This window comes from Electrona antarctica (assembly GCF_951216825.1).
Source record: "Electrona antarctica genome assembly, chromosome: 20".
Taxonomy (NCBI): Eukaryota; Metazoa; Chordata; class Actinopteri; order Myctophiformes; family Myctophidae; genus Electrona; species Electrona antarctica.
Genome location: NC_136801.1, coordinates 32,658,309 through 32,679,252, shown reverse-complemented (window position 1 = coordinate 32,679,252; position 20,944 = coordinate 32,658,309). Strand labels below are relative to the sequence as shown.

General features: G+C 42.4%; 1 protein-coding gene across 2 annotated transcripts in view; it reads right to left on the bottom strand.

Annotated features, from left to right (window-relative positions):
• Nucleotides 1-20,944, bottom strand: part of cdh19 (cadherin 19, type 2) — a 171,733-nt gene that overhangs the window by 22,748 nt on the left and 128,041 nt on the right. For both annotated transcript variants that reach the window (XM_079489456.1, XM_079489455.1), the window contains 5 exons: nucleotides 18,193-18,312; nucleotides 16,692-16,859; nucleotides 9,295-9,482; nucleotides 3,285-3,464; nucleotides 1,928-2,007 (listed from right to left, as the gene is read on the bottom strand). In XM_079489456.1, coding sequence (XP_079345582.1) covers nucleotides 1,928-2,007; nucleotides 3,285-3,464; nucleotides 9,295-9,482; nucleotides 16,692-16,859; nucleotides 18,193-18,312 — 736 coding nt within the window. The remainder of the gene's footprint in view (nucleotides 1-1,927; nucleotides 2,008-3,284; nucleotides 3,465-9,294; nucleotides 9,483-16,691; nucleotides 16,860-18,192; nucleotides 18,313-20,944) is intronic.

Below are 20,944 nucleotides of genomic sequence, written 5' to 3'. Positions count from 1 at the left end.
CACGATTTTTTAAAAATCGCAGATCTACAAGCTCGTAGCGTGCCACTCGGTGCCGCGCTACGAGCTTGTAGATCTGCTAATTTTTTTTTGAACAGCTAAAAGTTTAAAATAATGGTTAAAGGTGGTTAAAATCTATAAGGGTGACACAGACACGTCCTCGGGTCTAAATGGGCTAGGGCGCTGTTGCCCCCGCCGCGGCTGTCTAGCAGCGACCGTTCCGCCCCCGCCCGCCACTCTCCGCGCCTCCAGCCCCGCGCGCCGCCATACATACCTCGTCATTATCACAGTGCTGGCAGCTGGGTGGCATGTGCCATTCTTTTCCATGGCTGACTGTTTGGACGGGGCGGTCGTATCATGGCCTGACTCTTAATTAAAACGTATTGCACTGCCAGAGTTAAAGCATTGTCTATGGCTGCCCTTGCCTGCAGTGATTCAGAGCGTTTTTTGTGTAACCTTTTTGAAAAATCACATATATTACCCTTCACGACAAGACAAGACTCTCTACACGCGATCGCTCCGTCTGGATTAAGAGTGTATCTGCCGGGGCACGGTGGCACAGTCGGTAGCGCTGTCGCCTCACAGCGATAGAAGGTCCTGTGTTCGATTCCTGCTGGGGACACTGGGGGCGTGTTCTCTCCTACGTGTCATCAGTGCCCATACCCGAGGCGGGGTTGGCGAAAGGGCCTTTCTGTGAGGAGTTTGCATGTTCTCCCCGTGTCCCCTAGGGTATATAGGTACCCTCACATGTTCTCCCTGTGTCCCCTAGGGTAGGTACCCTCACATGTTCTCCCCGTGTGCCCTAGGGTATAGGTACCCTCTAGGCATGTAACGATATATCGTATATCGCGATTTTTTTTAGGGGGGGGCTAGTGTGTGATATGAAATGTGAGCTGTAATCATATTCCATCATATTCACGTGCTTTTGGAGAGAAATGAGACAGACTCCATGCACTTTCAGTAGTAGAGGGGAGCTGTATGTGTCTGACTGTGCCCAGGTGATGGTCGTTCATTGATGCTCTTTAATACATCAAGGAAGGCAATTATGTTTGCAAAGAATTGTGAAAAAAACTTGGGGGGGAGATAAATCATTAAAAAAAAAGATTTTTTGGTCATTTGTCTGGAAAATAATTGTGTTGAAAATATCGTGAAAAATTGTATCGTGAACCTCATATCGTGATACGTATCGTATCGTGAGTTGAGTGTATCGTTACATGCTTAGTACCCTCACATGTTCTCCCCATGTCCCCTAGGGTATAGGTACCCTCACATGTTCTCCCTGTGTCCCCTAGGGTAGGTACCCTCACATGTTCTCCCTGTGTCCCCTAGGGTAGGTACCCTCACAAAAAACATGCAGTAATCCTGGTCTCTAAACGGCCTCCCCCTGGCCAGCCGGGGCGCCTGATGGAGGGGAAAGGAACTGGTCGGAATAACGTGTTCCTTCCATGCGCTACGTCCGGCCGGATAAACTCCCCCCTGTCAGGTGAAAAGAAGCATGCAGCTTGGACTCCTCATGCATAGAAGGAAGCATGAGGTAAGTCCGCTGCCCTCCCCAAAGAGGAAGTGTAGCGCCCAGGATTTTGACACTGGGTTAAGAATTGGGTTGCAAAATTGTGGGATAAAAATGTAAGAAAAAAAAAAAGAGCGTATCTGCTAAAATACCTCAATTGTAAATCACGGACGGCAAAAAAAAAAAGTTGAGCCGACCTCAACTTTATTTTGACCCTCCGAATGATAGGGAGGTCATGGAGCATCAATCAATCCTGTTTTTGTGTCATCCTTTCCACATGTGCAGCCAGGTTTTGACAGACAACATCTCCAGTATAAGTCTATGATTCGACACGACGTGTCACTCATTCTTCCTGCTGACAGTTTGGACAGGGCTGGGCCATATTATTATCATTGTTATTATTGTTATTGTCATTTTTACCTGACGGGGTTGTTGACGCTGTCGGTGTCTCGGGCGCTCACGGTGCCGACCACCGTACCTGCTGCCACGTTCTCGGGCACCTTAATAATAATAATAATAATACATTTATTTTTATAGCACCTTTCATACAGAGTTGCCGTTCAAAGTGCTTCACAGACAGGACAGAAATCAAGAACTTCACAGTTAAGTTAAAGGACCACTTCATCATTTTTCAACCTCTCTTCATATAATTGGTCCTCACTAATGATCATAATAAAATGGCACAATTGTATTCTACTCAGTCTGTGTCTCATAGGAGGGCTGTGGGCAGTTCAGAAACCCGTCCACCAGTTACATCATCGATAGGGAATCCAAGCTAATAGAAACTGTAGGCTTTCTAGTCTTGAAAAGTTGCAATGTGAAAATGGAAGCCATCGTTCTCACGATAATACAAATCAAAATATATATATATATATTTTTTTTAAATTGTCTAAATAAGATCTTCCTGATATATCACGATGATATCACTGGTGGACGGGTTTCTGAACTGCCCACAGCCCTCCTATGAGACACAGACCGAGGAGAAAATACGATACGATACGATACAACTTTATTGTCAGCTTTCACTGAGAAGAAAAAAAATTGATATTTTATCATGAACAACATTAGTGAGGACCAAAGATGTACCAAATCATAGAAATAATGTTAGAAATTAAAAAGATTTAGTTGAGAAGATAAAATAAATGCTAGGGAACCCTCTGAAGCAGTGGTGTTCAACCAGTGGTCCGGGGACCACCAGTGGTCCTTGAGGGGGTTCCAGGTGGTCCCCAGCTAAATGATGGAAGAGTTGTTAACCAAATGGACCCTAACTCTTAAGAGTGTAACATGAAGGCCTGGGCCGTGGCTCAGCGGTCCAGGCACCTTGGCCTGCCAGTCTGGCAGTGTGCCGCGGGTTCGACTCCCGATGACCCCTTCACTGCATGTCACTCCCCCATCTCTCTCCCCCATTTCCTGTCAGCCTACTGTCTGTCCCTCTATCAAAAAATAAAAATAAAATAAAGGCAAAAGCCATAAAAAAAAAAACGTAAAAAAAGTGTGTAACATGAAACCAAAGGGACGCTAACGGGTCAATTTGGTTTCCTTTTACGCTCTCAAGAGTTAAATTATTGTTACACGTCTTATCCAACGACAACAACGGAGGCTCAAATGGCAAAATAAATAATGGTCCTCGATATGAAAAGGGTTGAACACCACTGCTCTAAGTCTCAAGTTTCAAGGGAGGACGGAAAAGGCATGTTTTTATGGTGGAGTTTGCCCTCTCTGACTTTGCGAGGAATTGTGTTCCATAATTTCGGTGCATATAAAAAGAGAACGCGACCTTCCACTCGTAGGGCGCGGCGGCGAGGAATACGGGCGGCTCGTCCACGTCCTCCACCACGACCCTGAGCGTGCAGCGGTCCCGGAGGTCGCTCATGTCGCTCAGGAAGCGAGGGTCCACGTGGTCGTTGACCGCCTCGGCCGCCATGACGAAGCGCCGCTTGCTCTCGTAGTCCAGAGGCTGTGGAATAAAACGGGGGTGAGGAAATTAATTCCAGATTAGCCGTTTTCTTATACCTTCATTATTTCTCCGCGAGGTACGAATATATTCCTACCCCCCAGCTATGGGACGTTATTAGCCAGGTACCCCTCGTATAGAGCGCCGCAGTCCCGCCCCCTTTCATGACGACGTGAGACCCAGAAGTGAATTCCCCATTTATTTTCTCCATAGGCTTTTCAAAAAGGATTTATTTAAAGACGTTTACGCCGCGGACAAAGCCAACTTGAGTTGTGACAAATCATGACAACAAACACAACATTTTGGGCCGAACAAATAATTACAAAGAAGAAAAACAAGAAAAAAAGTGTTGTAACCTGCCGTTCTATACTCCGTGTATATAGTGGTTGAGCCCCACAGCAGCTTTTAACATTGATCCGGTTGCTATGCAACGCCTCCGTCACCACCAGCTATGGGACGTTGCAACTCCTCTCCATTTACCTCGGTTCAAAGCAGGATTTTCAAACCTCCATAAATCGGAAACTAGGAGCACTGTCCTTGGTCATCGTCAGCCATCCAAAGTTCGGATGTCATTTGTGACTTTGTTTCGCATCGCTCCCGACATGTAAACGTTTCTGGCGACAGGTAAACAGAGTGCGCTAATGCTAATGATAGCAAATGTGTGTGCATGGGGCTGCAGGGGGGAGGAAACTGATTCTCTTAAAGTGGACGCAGCCGCTGGCATAGGTTAACTACAATTATGCTACCAGCTAGCGCTCGGGTGGTAAAAAGTGTTGTTTTCGTCGACTAAAACTATGACAGAACACCGTCGACTACTTTTTTTTCACTGACGAAAAGGAAATAAAAATAAGCTATGACGACGAAAACTATGACTAAATATACTGGCAATTTCGTCAACAAATAAAAACAAGTCATCATGGGTGCACGTGGGCATCACAGACAGAAAAGAGCTGATATATAAGCTGCAGCGCAACGCTTTGTGAGCTTGTAGATCATCTATTTTCGGCATGCAACTTTTAGTCGACAAAATAAACTGCAGAATTAGTCAACTAAAATCATATGATATTTAGTAGGCCTAAACTAAAACTAGACAAGAAGTAAAACATTTCAGGTGATTAAAATATGACTAAAATTTAAAGGGACCCTTTTTGCAAAAATTATGTTAATGATGTTTAGAAGATTTAGAACCCTTTCCTGGGGTCTTGTGTAATATGTGGTTTTAGATATTTTAGATTTTAGCAGTGTCCAGACACTGGTCTCACTTCCTTACTGGACTACATGTTGTCTCAGTAAGGGTGCTTTCCACACAGTGGACTCACGAAGATGCCAAAAGCCACGAGCTCTCTTCCTGGTTTTTAAACAGCTGGTGGATGGAAAATGACGCTCGGGCGCGGCTTCCACTTGCCGCGGAGGCAAGGGTCTCCCGTTTTCTGGCCGACACTGCATTTTGCCGCGTGAGTAGAGCTTCATTTTCATCCACCAGCTGTTTCAAAACCAGCAAGAGACGCCTGCCGCTTGCGGCTTTTGGCATCTTCGTGATGGATGCAGTCTAAGACAGCCCTCCCCTATCCACTAGGAGGAGCAGTGCACCAACGCATTATGGGAATTGTAGTCCAGGAAGGAAGTGAGCCCAGTGTCTGTTACATCATGGACACTGCTAAAATCTAAAATGTCTAAAACAACATAACATATTACACACATAAAGACCCCTGGAAAGTGTTCTAAATCTTCCTAAATCGTCATTAACATGTAATTAAAGGGTGAAGTGTCCCTTTAACAGAATTGTATTCAAAAGACTGTGGGCAGTATTATGCGTGTCTTAAGTACCAGGTCGTATTACTTAACTTAAGACCTGGAGGCGTGATCAATGCCATTTGGCTATTCCGAGTGGCCAAACAGCATTGACCACACCTCCAGGTCTAAAGTTAAGTAATAAGACCTGGTATCTTAAGACAAGCATAATACTGCCCTGTAGCCTATGTGGGGAGGAATGTATTTGCATAACTAGTAAATTGGGGTAAAAAGCTCAAACTAACAAATCAATCAATCAATCAATCAATCGAAGTAACCTGGAACATGAAAGGAGATGAATTATGAATTATAACTTGATTTTCATTACCTAGCTTAGGCCTACTTGTATTATATTTTGTTCAATATAACAAGTTGGACATTACAGTGCTTGTAGCACACAAACGTTTCAAGTGCACTCTGCAACACTTTGTTGGCGTTCTGGCTCTATAATGTCTCTTAAAATAAATTGGTACAACTCTTATGGGAGAGTAACAGCTTCACAACGGCCTGGCGATGCCAACGTGTGCTGAAGACAGATGATTATTTCGCAGAGTACTGGACATGAGTCAGACTGGACCGGGGGGATGGTTTTTAGTCAATGACAAGCGAGACAACAGCTGTGAGGAGCGTGCATATACATAATGCTGTGTTTTCAATTAAGAAGGCCGGTGTCGGCGAGAAGAAAACAGCATGCAGACCATTACTGTATAGTTCCTCAAATGATTCAGTATGACAAGGCCATCTAAATTGAAATCCCCCTGTTTCCCATAAACAAACATGCTCCATCTCTGACTGAATGGACGGGTATACGTGTGAAGAAAACGCAACGCGGCGGAGGGATTTTTGATAGACCATTGTCAATATTTCAAAACCCACCAACAAATATGCTTTACTACAAGGGTTCTCAATCATTTCAGGACGCAAGGCGACCCCAGAAAATAATTACATTTGATCGGGGACACGGCCCCCACCCTGGCAAGCAAGCACTTTTTAATTGTAGGCGTTACATTTAGTTTGACTGCGGTTCTCACTGCAAGGCGTTGTAGATTTGTAGATCGGCTATTTTCCACAATGTTTGCCTCTTTCTTACGTAATATTTGACCATGGTCAATGTGGTACTAAAACGGTCTTACAAGGGATTCTATTGTAACTTTAGAAATGCACACTTACATACTGGTTTGTTTACTGTTGAGCAATTACGTTTAGGATTCTTTAGTTTAGTTTAGTTTTAGTTAGTTTTGACTTTTAGTTTTTCTTCTAATTCAGTTAATTTGAATTCATTTTTAGAGCAGGTTTGCTCGATACCATTTGGGGGGGACCGGACAACGCTTATTTTTAGTTTAGTTTAATTATTATTGTTTGTGTTAGTTTTAGTTTTATTCATACTTTGGGTTAATTGTCAGGTGAAGGATTAAAAAATGTCAGAGTAAGTAGGCCTATTGTGTAATAAATACATTTTAAAAAATCAACAAAATATTCCATTTAAAAAGGAATACAACAACAACTTCCCAGCAATGTGGTAACAATTGACAGCCCACACATCCAGCCCACACATCCAAACAGAAATCTGATTGTATTAAACCATGTTAAACTCACCAACATTGCAGCTGTATGAAAAGTTTGAATTATCCTCTAACTGCAAAGTGTTTGTTTAATAAAAATCTACCGTAGACATGTTATGAGCTACTTCCTGTCAAGAAATTCCTCGCAGGTGATTTTTTTTCCCTATAAGTGTTGGAGTTTGGAAGTGCTCGTCGGAAGTCACTGAACGGCCCTGCTTGCCACCTGTTTTGAATTTGCACATCTGCAGCTTTACTGAAAACGAGCGCTTCTGAACTCCAACACAAAAAGTGCAAGGAATTTCATGACAGGAAGTATCTCATAATATACACTCTACGGTGGATTTTTATGAAACAAACACTTTACAGATAGAAAGAGGATAATTCAAGCTTTTCATATAGGCTGCAATGTTGCTGAGTTTGACGTTGTTTAATCAGATACAGACAGTAGGACTTTTCAATGGGAAAGTTACCACCTTGCTAGCAAGATGGCCACGGTGTGCATATTAGGGCATTCACTAAAAAAATCGATTTATCGATTTATCGATTTCATTAACACAAGTCGATTCAGATTAGGAGGAGTCGAAAGTTAAAAAAAAAAAAAAAAAGGTTTTCCCCATATCATATTTTTTGCTCTGTGTGCGTGCGTACAGAATTCAAACTGTAGCATTGATTATTGTCACGGACAGAAGTCAATCCTTGGTTTCTGTTGTGTTTGAACAATAATAGCAATTCAAAACAGAACCTCCAGTCGCTGTCATAAGAACGGGAGGTGCGCTGATGAGCAGAGCCTATTTGTGCACGGCTGCACGCGCACCTGCAGCCCATCAAGTATAATTTATGCTTCGTCCCGCGATGGTGTCGTGCACGCAGACCTCTACGCTCACAACAGTCGCATCTGCGATGCGATGTGAGCTTGTATATCAGCTGTTCTCTGTGCGCAACACTGTTGGGAATTGATTACATGAAACAGTCACACGTGCGCCCAGTCCCAATGTTTGTAAACAAATAATTGGTCTATTAGTTTGCATTGCATTCAGAAGTTCAGAACGCGCCCTTAATTAAAAACCAACTGCAGCTGTGTCCCACTATTGACTGGCTGAATTTGAAGTTTGAACTGCGCTGCGTCAGAGAAGTAACAGATAGAAGCGCGCAAACTTTATCCCCAAACGATATCCCCCTCACCTCCATGCTGGAAATAAAACGTCTGGCTTTCCGAGGCTACATCCGTGCTGACGCAATGACTCCTGTTTCTGGTTTAGCTTTACGCGCGGGGCACATCATATGAACCTCTCCGTCTCCGGTCAGTGCGGTGCGGGTTGTTGTTTATTTGCATGGCTCAGAAAATAAGTAACAAACTAACATGAGAACGTTATCGAGTTGGAGGGGAAGGAGGAGGAGAAGGTTCACGTGGAAGGTAATGCAGATTGTATTCTGATGATGTGCCAAACTGCTGCTGGCTGCTGTGATGATAATATATAGACCTATGTCTTCTATATTGTGTTCTGAAGGTCGGGCTGACTGCCACTAGTGTTAATGTTATATTTTTTATTGTGTACTTCTCGGGCCGCTGTGCTGCGCTGTGCTGCTGCACTGCTGCTGCTGGCGCTGTGTGCCAATGATGCCCCCTCTCCTGTTGTGTTCTCTTTTCTGGTCTGTGTACCAGTGTGCGACGCACACACTGTTTAGTATTTACTATTATAGTTTTGATAATCAGCGCTTTGCCATATAGATGATACATACACTGTGCGGCTGTGCCATATTGGAGAGGCCACTGTGTGCGCAGTGCTTTGTTTGACAGGCTCCGTATTGCGCGCACCTCCAACCGCCCCTGTTGAGCGCGCGCTGTTTTTCGTCTGTGGTACTATTGCAACCTTAGAAGTACACTTCACCCCTTTTGCAACCAGATCTTATTTTAATGATGTTTGGGAGACAAGAAACACTTTCCAGAGGTTTTTGTGTGGGTAGATATTTTAGAAATATTAGTATTTCAAAGTGTTCATGATGTCATGGGCACTGGGAGCTCACCTCCTTCCTGGACTACAATTCCCGGTCTCATAATATAAACATTGTGTGTCTCTACACAATTCTGTTACCTGCTTCCTGTTACCTGTTTCTGGTCATGTGACCGAAGCAACCAATACATGACAGTTATTAGTACTTATTAAAGGCTTAACACAGCTTTTTGGGGGGTTGCCAGTTTGGTAAATGTATTACGATATCCCCCACTTCAAGCAAATGAAACAGTGTTGTTGTGAGGAGCAGAACAGGGGCGCAAAGTGTATTTATTCTTGTTTATTTGTTCAATGGGGAGGGGGCGCCTAGTCACCCACCAGAGATTTTAATTTACTTCATTTATTTTTATTTTATTTTATTATTTCAAAAATATATATTTTTGGAGTGCTTCAGCGGCGCCCCTAAGGACCTGGCGCCCCAGGTGGCTGCGTGCCCCGCTTGTCGTTTGGGCCTGCTTTAAGTTGTACCTTGGCGAGCACCACCACTCCTTCCTGGGTGGCGGGGTCAGTGTGGATGGTGAAGGTGGCGCTCTCCTCCAGGTCCTCCAGGCTGTAGCTCATCCTGGCGTTGATGCCAACGTCACCGTCATCTGCCATGATCCTGCCCACCGTGGTGCCCACGGGCGCGCCCTCTGATACGGCAAACGAGTACAGGTCTGAGGGAAGAGACGACGGGGTCCACACAACGTTCATCACCATTAGTGGTGAATGAAGTATACTCAAGTACTCAAAGTCAAATAATAGATCATTATTAAATTATCTATATACACATATAGGGAGAGAGAGAGAGAGAGAGAGAGAGAGAGAGAGAGAGAGAGAGAGAGAGAGAGAGATTGATACTAAATAACGGATAGCTAAAATAGTTGTGTTCCTAGTATTTGCTTTTTGATTTCTTTTGTAAATTCAGCTGAATTGTTTTTTCAGAAAGATTTGGTCAGAATTTAGGAGGCACTTAGACGGTACTTGCTTTAAAATCATTCAAAACTACAAATTACAAAGCATTTATTATAGTTGGAATGACTGCATGTATGCAATGACTAAGATTTAGAGAAAGCAATAACAGTGAAAATAGCTACCTATAACGTGTTGCATCACGTCACATTGAGAAATTGTAGATCTGCTATTTTCTTTTACTATAATATTTGAAATGGGCCTTAATTAAAGGGAAAGTTCAGATTTTTTTTAACTTAAGCTGTATGAAATACTAATATAGTGAGTATATATATATATAAGTTCAACTTTGACCCCTCTATCACATGGAACTATTTTTTAGGCGTAGTGATATGGACACAAAAAGCATAGTTCCGTGTGATAGAGGGGTGAAAAATGAACGAAAGTTGCATAAATATTTTAGAAATAGGTCAACAATACAAATGCGTTAGTTTTGTGGATTAATTTACTTTTAATGCATCCACTATATTAATGGCAAGTATTTCATACAGCTTAACTTAAAACAAATCTGAACTATCCCTTTAAGGCTTCCTGACTCGGATTTCGGGAGGTGTAGTTCCAGACTGAGACTCTATAGAGCATTTCTGAGATAGTGGAATAGTTGTCTGGCAACAGTATAATATGCAAGACTAACGCAGTCCGCTCCGAATAGCTACTACAGTACATGGACACATTTCTAGACCATGTCTCAAAATTGACCACCAGTGGTCCTTGAGGGGGTTCCAGGTGGTCCCCAGCTAAATGATGGAGAGTTGGTAACCAAATGGACCCTTATAGATCCTTAACTCTTGAGGGCGTAAAATGAAACCAAATGGACCCGTACGGGGTCCATTTGGTTTCATTGTACGCCCTCAAGAGTTAAATAACTGTTAAACATCTGCATTAGGCTACTTCATTTACAAGAAGTCTACACAATTAGAGAATGTAGAATAATTGTTATTTTGATTATTTTGAACGTTTGCCTGTTGTCTCTCCTATCGTGCCAACATCAATATAGCATGGAATTGTGGACAAAATCTTATCCAACGACAACAAAATATTCTAAATGTTGGGTCTGAGAGGCTAAATCTCATCAAATGGCGGTCCGTGGCTCAAATGCCCAATAAATAATGGGCCTTGACACAAAATGGGCTGAAAACTACCACTCTAAACTTACTGTACCCTATCTATCAGTATTGTTTTTCCGGGGCCAGTTGGTTTGCTTGCTTGTTGAGCATCGCGTCATAAGTCCAAATTGGGGACACTCGATCGGGGACACAATCACCTTTTCTCATCTTCTTATTAGAGTTAGGCCAGGATTATGTGGACTCACCACAACTTATCTTTGACTCTCACAAATTGACTACGCCACCCACAATGTTCTCCATTCTTATCGTTTTGCCTTTGCTGCTATACTGTAGACTCTGTTGACTGGCTATTATAGCAATTTGCTGTGCACTTTTTTTTTTTATTCTTTTTTACCAGGCTTACTGTGAGGCAGATCTTCGGACAAGACCACCCACCATGCCTTGGCAGTTGTAAACAGCACAGCTGTGTTAATTGTGTCGACTAAAACGTAAATAAATAAATCATCACTGATGAAAACTAAATAAAAACTTAGCTGTGATGACTAAAACTAATCTGACTAAATAAATGGACAATTCTGTCAACAAATAAAAACTACAGATACAAGTTACGGAGGGCCTAGTGGAGAAGAAATCCAGTAGAACTAAAAGACAATTTTATGTGTGTGGTTGAGCTCTGGTATTACACAACGTGCCGCAACGTGTTGTGAGCTTGTAGATCAGCGTTACCCAAAAGGTAAATATCTACTCGTAAAGGTTGTGCAGGTAGAACACATGACATGACAGTAAAAATGTAATTAAAAAAATACTATATTTGGCATCAAAATGGGCCTGGCAGCTCAAACCAACAAGAATGTTTTCAAGAGTGTTGCACAGAATGCGCACAAAATGAATGTCAGTTTGTTACAAAGTTATATACAAAAATAACCCTACCAATTCCATTTTCCTCCAGTCTAATTGTTCACATTCCAAGTGTGTTTTGTCTTATATGTAATGCCAGCGGTGCTATTCCAAAGCAGCAGGACAACATTGGCTCTATGCACACAGAATAACTCTTCCTACAGATGTGCCATTTCAACACCTCAGGCTTTCTTGTACCTTTCCTGCATTTTTTTCTGGAAATACATGTTTCTCCCAAGGTTCTTTCACTGTTTTTAGCCTTGCTATAAGTCTTCTCCTTTGTTACTGAAAACAAGTGTCCCTTTTCGACACAGCAATGAATATATAAACATTTAGGAAAATGAGCACAATGTAAAAAAAAAAAACATTTGGGTTGACTGATAAAGTTCATCTTTTAGTATCTCTTCAAAGGTTGTCATTTAATCTGAAATAAACACAGGGACACGAGTAGCCTACTTACCACATATTGTTAATGCGAGGCCTCTTACGATGTATGTTCAAAGAGCAACTAAATGTTTTAAATGCAATATGCAACCATTTTGAAAAACACGCATCTGCCACCACTCTCAATATTATCCACAAGATATGATTCAAAACTCAAATGTCTCTCATAATAGGCTACTATAGTGTCATGCAATCCTAGGAGCTTCAACGATTATTTTGTTCATTTGATAATTAGGTGAAATGCCTGGATGTTCAGTTCATGTATTCATGACGTATAATTTCATCACCAGGCCGAACCAAGAGCACTTCATTGATGTCCAAATCACTTCCTTCAAACGGTCACATGGTTGAATATAGGTTCTTTGTCACACCCGGAGGTCCATTTCTCACCTAGGGAGTCTCCAGCAGATGAACGCTGATGAAGGCTTGAACGCCGAAACGCGTTCGTTGCTGCTGCTCTGCTGCATATACCATGCCAACATTTAAATACATTAAAGCGGAAAACCACCCATTTTCAACATTTTACTATGTCATTAATATACCTTAGAGCTGTGGAAATAATAAAAAAGTCCCCCCATTCTGTGTTTCCTAGAACTAGAGGTCTGAAAAAAATCATTAACATGGTGAAACACATCTTGATGATGTCATCAAGATGTGTTTCACCATGTTAATGATTTTCTTCATAATTACAGTTCTAGGAAACACAGAATGGGGGGACTTTTTTATTATTTCCACACAACAGCTCTAAGGTATATTAATGACATAGTAAAATGTTGAAAATGGGTGGTTTTCCCCTTTAAGAGAATAAGAATTAAAACGTGAGTTCTGTGAGTGCTGGTTTTCTCTTTTAGAGATTTTTCTGTTAAACAGATTTTTAGTAATGAAATTAGTTTAAACTAAAATAGATGGGCGGGTTATAAAATAAATTGGCAGGTATTGTTGTCCTAAGTTCATAATGCTAGCATTCTTACATTCCAACATAACATGGTACTCATCTCCAACTCGGTTTTCATTACATAGATTGCAAATCCTCGGACTTCTTTCGGGTCCTTGATATCTACCTGTGACATTTGGGAGTGTTGTTTAGCTGTCTTATACGGTCTACTCTGTTTAAATACAAAAACAAGGGAGAACAAAGTAACGGAAGCAAATATGGAACTTACATGTGACAGACAATGTGACATTCATCGTTATTAAAACGTGCGTCATTCTTGTTTTCTCATTTCTGCAGTATTGGTTTCTTCCCGGGGCCTTCATTTAGCAAGATTTATCTCAGAGAATGCCAGGTTTGTTTCCAAAGGTCATAACAAATGTCCTTTCATGTGTGAGTGATTAAATTCATCGCAGTGCGCTTAAGCTATACACGCGCGAGAACACCTAGGCGATGAGAAAACAAAAAAAGATCACATTGCCAACTCTCTCCCCTCTCCCTCACTCACTCACTCACTCACTCACTCCCCTCCCATCTGTTCTCTCGTTCGACCTCTTTTAATTTTGTCTGCAGGCTACACAACACAATGCGCACACACACACACACACACACACACACACACACACACACACACACACACACACACACACACACACACACACACACACACACACACACACACACACACACACGTATCGAGACAAGTAGCGCAAAACTCACAGCCCCGTGCAGGAGAAGAAGCACAATGATATAAATACCTTTCAGGTATATAAATGAACAAAACATCTTTCTTTCCTATTTTTCTTTAACCCATTAACACCTTGAGGGCCCGGGCCTATTTAATCCATTAATAAAATGTGCCCATCGTTTATAGCGCCCGGACCACTTTTACAGACGGACCGGATGTTGTTGTGAATGTGTGTGTAGCAGCTAACAATAGCCACACCACTCTAGAGTCGATCGACAACAATGGGAGGTAATAATAAATCTATCGCGACTAGCGACTGGACCGCGGAGGGCCGTCTAACACAGGATCTTTTTTTATAATTAGACGGGATTATTTAGATCGCGAGTTATGAATGTTTTAAGATTTTCGTTGTCATCAGCTAAACAGGCAGGGAACATTTTCGATGACGTGTCACTGTTGTGCAACACCGAGGATTGCGCAACAAGCGCCTCTAGGCTGTAGAGAGCGATGCGATCAGTTTTCATATCACTAATTTGACGGAGATTAATCAATCTCCGCCTCGGGCACATGACCGTGCACTTGAACTTGACGTGATCTCCGTCCTGCGCCTCCAAGGTGTTAAAAGCAGGAACGCATCTGTGTCATTTTAAATGTTAGCTATAAAGCAAAATAGGTTTTTCAGAACAGTGGTTCCCGAAAATACAATAGTAGATCATAATAGTAGATACAAGCACAGGGCATCACTTCGTGCCGCGCTGCGAGCTTATATCTTCTATGAAAGTAGACTCCAGTGGTGTAAAAGAATTAACCTTTAAGTATTTGCACTTACTTACTATTTCCGATTTCCAATACTTCTCCAATTCTCCACTACAGTACATCTCGGATCCAAGTATTGTACTTTTACTCCACTACATTAATTTGAAAACTTTATTTACTACCGGTAGTTACTTTGTAGATTTTGATTATTATTGCAAAAATAATGGATATGGAGTATGAGTCAAGACACCCCAGGGCCCTCACCATGTGCAGTTAAGAGGTTTGGATTGTCGAATGCCTCTACATTAACGACCCATTTGTGACCTGAGATCAGATTCTAAAAATGTCTTCTACATCCTGACAGTTTTCTGAAAAAGCTATGTTAATTTCTATGTCAGTCGTTCTTCGATTTTTCAAAAATAGCAGACCTACAAGCTCGTAGCGCGCCAATCGGTGGCGCGCTATGAGCTTGTAGATCTGCTATTTTTCAATAGCTAAAGCATAACATAATGCTAACACCAAAAGGGGTTCCCGCCCATAATGGGTTAACCACTTCAGCCCTATATACTGTACATTTAGACTATTTGAAAATAGCCGGTCTACAAGCTCTCAATGCGTTGTGAGCTTGTAGATCTGCTATTTTCAAACGTTTTTCTACATTTGAAAACTTGAAACGGGCAATTCTGCACAATGAGTACTTTCTACTTTTGGCACTTTAAGTACATTTCGATGCCTTTCAATTCCTTTGTACTTTCAACTCAAGTACATTTTGTATTCCGGACTTTTACTATAGTAACTGAGTATTTATACATTGCAGTATTGATACTTTTTACTTAAGTAAAAACATTTGAGTACTTTTTCTTTTCCACCACACACTGGTATTTATTAAATTATAAGTCACTGCTCACATTATACAATACGCTAATATGTGGAGGTCTGGGGAAATACTTACAAAGGAAACCTCCAGACCCTTGTCATAATACAAAAGAGAGCTATTAGAATAGTGCATAAGGTAGGGTATTATGATCATAGTAACAAACTGTTTTTAAGGTCAAATACATTGAAGTTTACTGATTTAGTTGAACTTAAAACAGCTCTTATTATTTCTAAAGTAAGAAATAGACTAATTCCCAAGACTATCTTGTCGTATTTCAAGGATAAGGAAGGGGGGTATGAGTTGAGAGGAGACTTACATTTCCAACAACCCAGTGCCAAGACCACTCGGAAGAGTATGTTTATCTCTGTCCGAGGGGTTAAGATCTGGAATGGCCTACCAGAGGAAGTCAGACACAGTAGTAACTTCTAATTTTTTTTTAAATTGCTCAAGCGAATCCTTTTGGCCAAATACAGCATACCATAGTGAAATGACGTATATTGTGGATGATGACGTTATTGTATGATCAACTGATACATTTTGTACAGGTATTGATAGTGATGGTAGTATTGATAGTCATTAGCGCTGTCATTATTCATAATTAATTAATTAATATTATTGTAATTATGTTAACATTAAAAATGTGAACAAAAATGACATTACTCAGCAACAACATGATAATCATTGGTAATGAGGGTAATGTGAATGAGGATAATAACAACAATAATAATGTGTAATCTAACGGTTATAGTGCTATGTAACTCATATGGATCCTGGTGGATCTCTACGGTGACACGGGGTGGGTTTGGTGTAGGGTGGAATTCTCGTATCTGACTTTTGTTTTGTGAATCTGTTAAAGGAGCATTCAGTGATTTGGGTAATATGGAAAAAACCCTGGTCCACCCCGGTAACAAGATGTGTGCTCTACAGTGGGGGAAGTACAACAGACCAACAGCATGTGCACCAAGGCCCGCCCCACTCAATCATGATTGGAGGAAGGCCCCTCTCATCCTGATTGGATGAAGGCTTTGCCACCCAAAGCCCAAACCGAAACTAGGGTTTTTTGACTCCAGGGGCTCACTGGGGACAGGGAGGAACTCCTTATATGGTCAGCACACTTTATAGTAGGGAGGATTATCCAAAAAATGTTTTTGTAACAGCTTCCATTCATTGTCTGTAAATATTGTATTTGAAACTGAAGGATAATCAAATAAACTAAACTAAACTAAACTAGAAAACTGGTATAGTCGGACTCACTGTGCTGGAAGGTGGGCCCGTTGTCATTGACGTCCGTCAGGCTGACGGTGACGGTGGTGGAGGCCGAGTATCCACCGCTGAGGCCCAGCATGTCCTTGACCTGCACCACCACCAGGTACTCCTCCCTGGCCTCACGGTCCATGTTGGGCCACGACGTCACCACCATGCCTGCATGAGTGGGGGAATAGAAGCAGAGGTCACCACCATTCCTTCATGGGGGAGAGAATAGAACCAGAGGTCACCACCATGCCTGGGGAGAGAATAGAACCAGAGGTCACCACCATGCCTTCATGGGGGAGAGAATAGAACCAGAGGTCACCACCATGCCTGGGGAGAGAATAGAACCAGAGGTCACCACCATGCCTTCATGGGGGAGAGAATAGAACCAGAGGTCATCACCATGCCTTCATGGGGGAGAGAATAGAACCAGAGGTCACCACCATGCCTTCATGGGGGAGAGAATAGAACCAGAGGTCACCACCATGCCTGGGGGGAGAATAGAAGCAGAGGTCACCACCATGCCTTCATGGGGGGGAGAATAGAACCAGAGGTCACCACCATGCCTGGGGAGAGAATAGAACCAGAGGTCACCACCATGCCTTCATGGGGGAGAATAGAACCAGAGGTCACCACCATGCCTTCATGGGGGGGAGAATAGAACCAGAGGTCACCACCATGCCTGGGGGGAGAATAGAAGCAGAGGTCACCACCATGCCTGGGGGGAGAATAGAAGCAGAGGTCACCACCATCCGGTGGGGGGGATTTGTGAAATTTGTTTTTGTGCATAGTTCCCTTTTCTGAGAAAAACAAAGAAAAGGAAGAAAGGCAGGAAAATAAAGAAAGTTTGAGTGCTTTTACCACAACATAGTACAGATGGGTTTCTTCTGTGTGGATCTTAGATATTTACAAGCTTTACAAGCAAAACATTTATTACAATGTCCAAAAAACATATTTACAGGTACCTGAGATATGATATATAAGGAGACAGAATAAATGAGAGGTAGATCTAGGAAAAAAAAGGAAATTGTTGCTTTAGGGTCAGGTGAATTACCTCACATGTCCAAAACAAAACTTTTACTTTTCAGGATTTAAATTAAAAAACAGTGCCTGCAGATCTGCTACTTAATTATTACTTAAAAGAAACACAAAGGGTTAGAATATGCAGATACCGATAGCTATACCACAACAACAACACAATGTGAAGAAAGACAAAGATTTAAAGATAAACATTTAAATCCAGAGAAGGACCCCTTATCCCTAAACTACTTTACCTTCTTTACTATTTTGAAAATATGTTTTGAATAGTTCAACTAGCCGATCTACATCAACACGTTGTGAGCTTGTAGATTGGCTATTTTTTACTATTCAAAAATGTTTTTCAAAATAGTAAAAAAAAAAAAAAAAAAAAGGTCAAAGTAGTTTAGGGATAAGGGGTTTAGCATGGGCGAAAATAGAGCCCTTAGATTCAACCATGTCTTCGTCAGCGGTATATTATGCACACCTGTCTTTGGCTCCACCGAGAAGTAGGGCTCCCCCTGCAGGATGGAGTAGATCAGTTTTGCGTTGTTTCCGAACAGCGGGTCGTCAGCATCTGTGGCCGTCACCTGGGCCACGGTGGTCCCTGCGGGTTGGGGGGGGGGGGGGGGGATCACAGAGTGAGCTCAGCCGAGCAGCAGCGTGCCAGACCAGGGAGAAATAAAGTGATTATGCTGCCATGAGTCCCCGCAGGGCCCTGCATGTCTGTCTGGCACAGAGGGAGGAGTGGGGGGAGGTGTGGGGGGGTTAAAGGAGAATTTCAGAAGGCTTTCTTACCTTTATTTGTAGTTGTTACGTCCCCACCAAAGAGGACCAGGTGTTATTTTGTGCAAAAGCACATTCTTGGCTATTTCCCCTACCATAAGCCCTCAATGAATTGAATTGAATTGAATTGAATTGAATTGAATTGAATTGAATTGAATTGGGTTTTAGTGCTAATTTGCTTATTTCCATCACTCAGAAATCTATATTTTGCTATTGCTCCTATACAGGTTTAATGTTTGTTTTTAAAACGCCCTTGACAATAAAGAGAATATAATGTTTGTTTTGTCTCAATGTTTGTTTTACATCATCATGTTGTAAGATAAGAGCGCCCCTCACTTCACACGTGTGATTTTTTTGTATATATCCTCTCTTCATAATAAATAGTATCCCAAGCGGCACACTTTACTACTTATTTCGATGGAAGTAGAGGGTGCGTTCGGAGATGCGCACCGGGAATGTGGTCAGTTTGTTGAGTGTGGTGGGCGGTGACATCACAGAGTGCGTTCAGTGTGCCTTATTTAACGACCACAGCTGTGACGCAATCACACCGATTCACACTGGACAACCCCAGCTTCAGGGTAGGGTCGCTCAGTGCGGGCACTCGGCACACCCGGTACGCAACCCACTGGATTTTCGAACGACAACGCACCGACTGCACTGTACCAGTTCTGGTCGAAGCGGTGGCCACAGAGAGACAACATTCTATTGTCCACATCATCTACAACAGAATAATGTATAAAAGAATCACACCTGTGTGAAGTGAGGGGCGCCAATATAGTAAAGTCTAACTCATGTTGATTAGGTGATGTAATGGTGCCAACGCAAACATTAAACGCCATTAACAATAAAGGGACAATATGATGTAAATGACACATTATGACGTACATTTTCCCTTCATTGTCAATGGCGTTTACAAAACAAACATTGAACTAAAGACAAACATTAAACCTGTGTATAGGAGGGGCTCAGCGGCGTGGCGGCTGATCTACAAGCTCACTACGCATCACAAGTTTCTGCCTTGCGGTAGCCTACAGGCTCCTGTGATGACACTGCTTCACTTTCTCGTTGTTCAGTCATGTTGAATTGTCATGACTGAAAGGGAGGAGGTGATAAAAGTGAATTCAGATCAGAATGGGTTAATTTTCGGACAAAGGACAACTCTCGACCACAGAGCGGCCTACGCCATGCGGTGCGTAAGTGTACTAACCCGTGTTTGGGGACCGGAAACGGAGGGCTTTTTCCAAGTGAAATAGAGCGCTGGAGGTTTGGTGGCGGTCCACTAGAAAGGATGTATATTTGGCTGCGGACTGTCCCCATCTGTGTGGGGTGTTTTGTGCCAGCAGGGACACGATTTGTGTTATATAAAATCCAAAACTATTAAAAAATACACTAATAGAAGATGTACAGTACAAGCGAAACACTGTTCTAAACCACTGCCCCGAAAAATGTTGCTATAATGTATAGCTAAAATCTAAAATGACAAGGATGCTTTCCTGCTGGTTTTAAAGGGTTAAAACCTCTTGAGCCCCATTGCCCCCGCCGGCAGGGGCAGAGGCTGTCCACCTCATGAACAGCTCTCAGTGGGTAGATGGAGACCCAATTGGTCACAGGTTCCAACTCCAATGTTTCTGATCTTCCCCCCTGGACGCCCCTGGTGTGTGTGTGTGTGTGTGTGTGTGTGTGTGTGTGTGTGTGTGTGTGTGTGTGTGTGTGTGTGTGTGTGTGTGTGTGTGTGTGTGTGTGTGTGTGTGTGTGTGTGTGTGTGTGTGTGTGTGTGCCACTGAGGCTGTGCAGGTGTGCGTGACATACAGCCTCTCAAGCCTCGCTGTGACATCTCTATTGCCCAGTCCACCTGCTTCTCTCTCTCTCTCTCTCTCTCTCTCTCTCTCTCTCTCAGTAGACTTAATATCACTTCTGTCACACACACACACACACACACACACACACACACACACACACACACACACACACACACATACACATACACACACACACACACACACACACACACACACACACACACACACACACACACACACACACACACACACACACACACACACACACACACCCCCCCCCCCCCCTACTAAAATATTCTCTTTAGAGTCAAACGCATTATGATTTATTGCGAGAGATATTATACTGCAAAAAAAGCAGATTACATATAAATTGAAATGGTAATGTCTGCGCTTTGAAAGGCCAGTAGTTATAATAACATTATTTAAGAAGCAGAAACAGTATAACCCATATGAAAAGGCAGTCAGAGCTACAAGATATGCCTCAAGGCCTATAGCTTTGCCGATACTTTAAGAATCCTGCGAGGGGACAGCAGTGCAGTTAAACATTCAAATTCCTCCGGTCCTCATTGTGCGGACTGAAGATAACGTGGCAAATTATTCAGAATGGGCATCTTGGATGCTGGAAGGGAAGTATTGTGATTGCATTCTTCTATT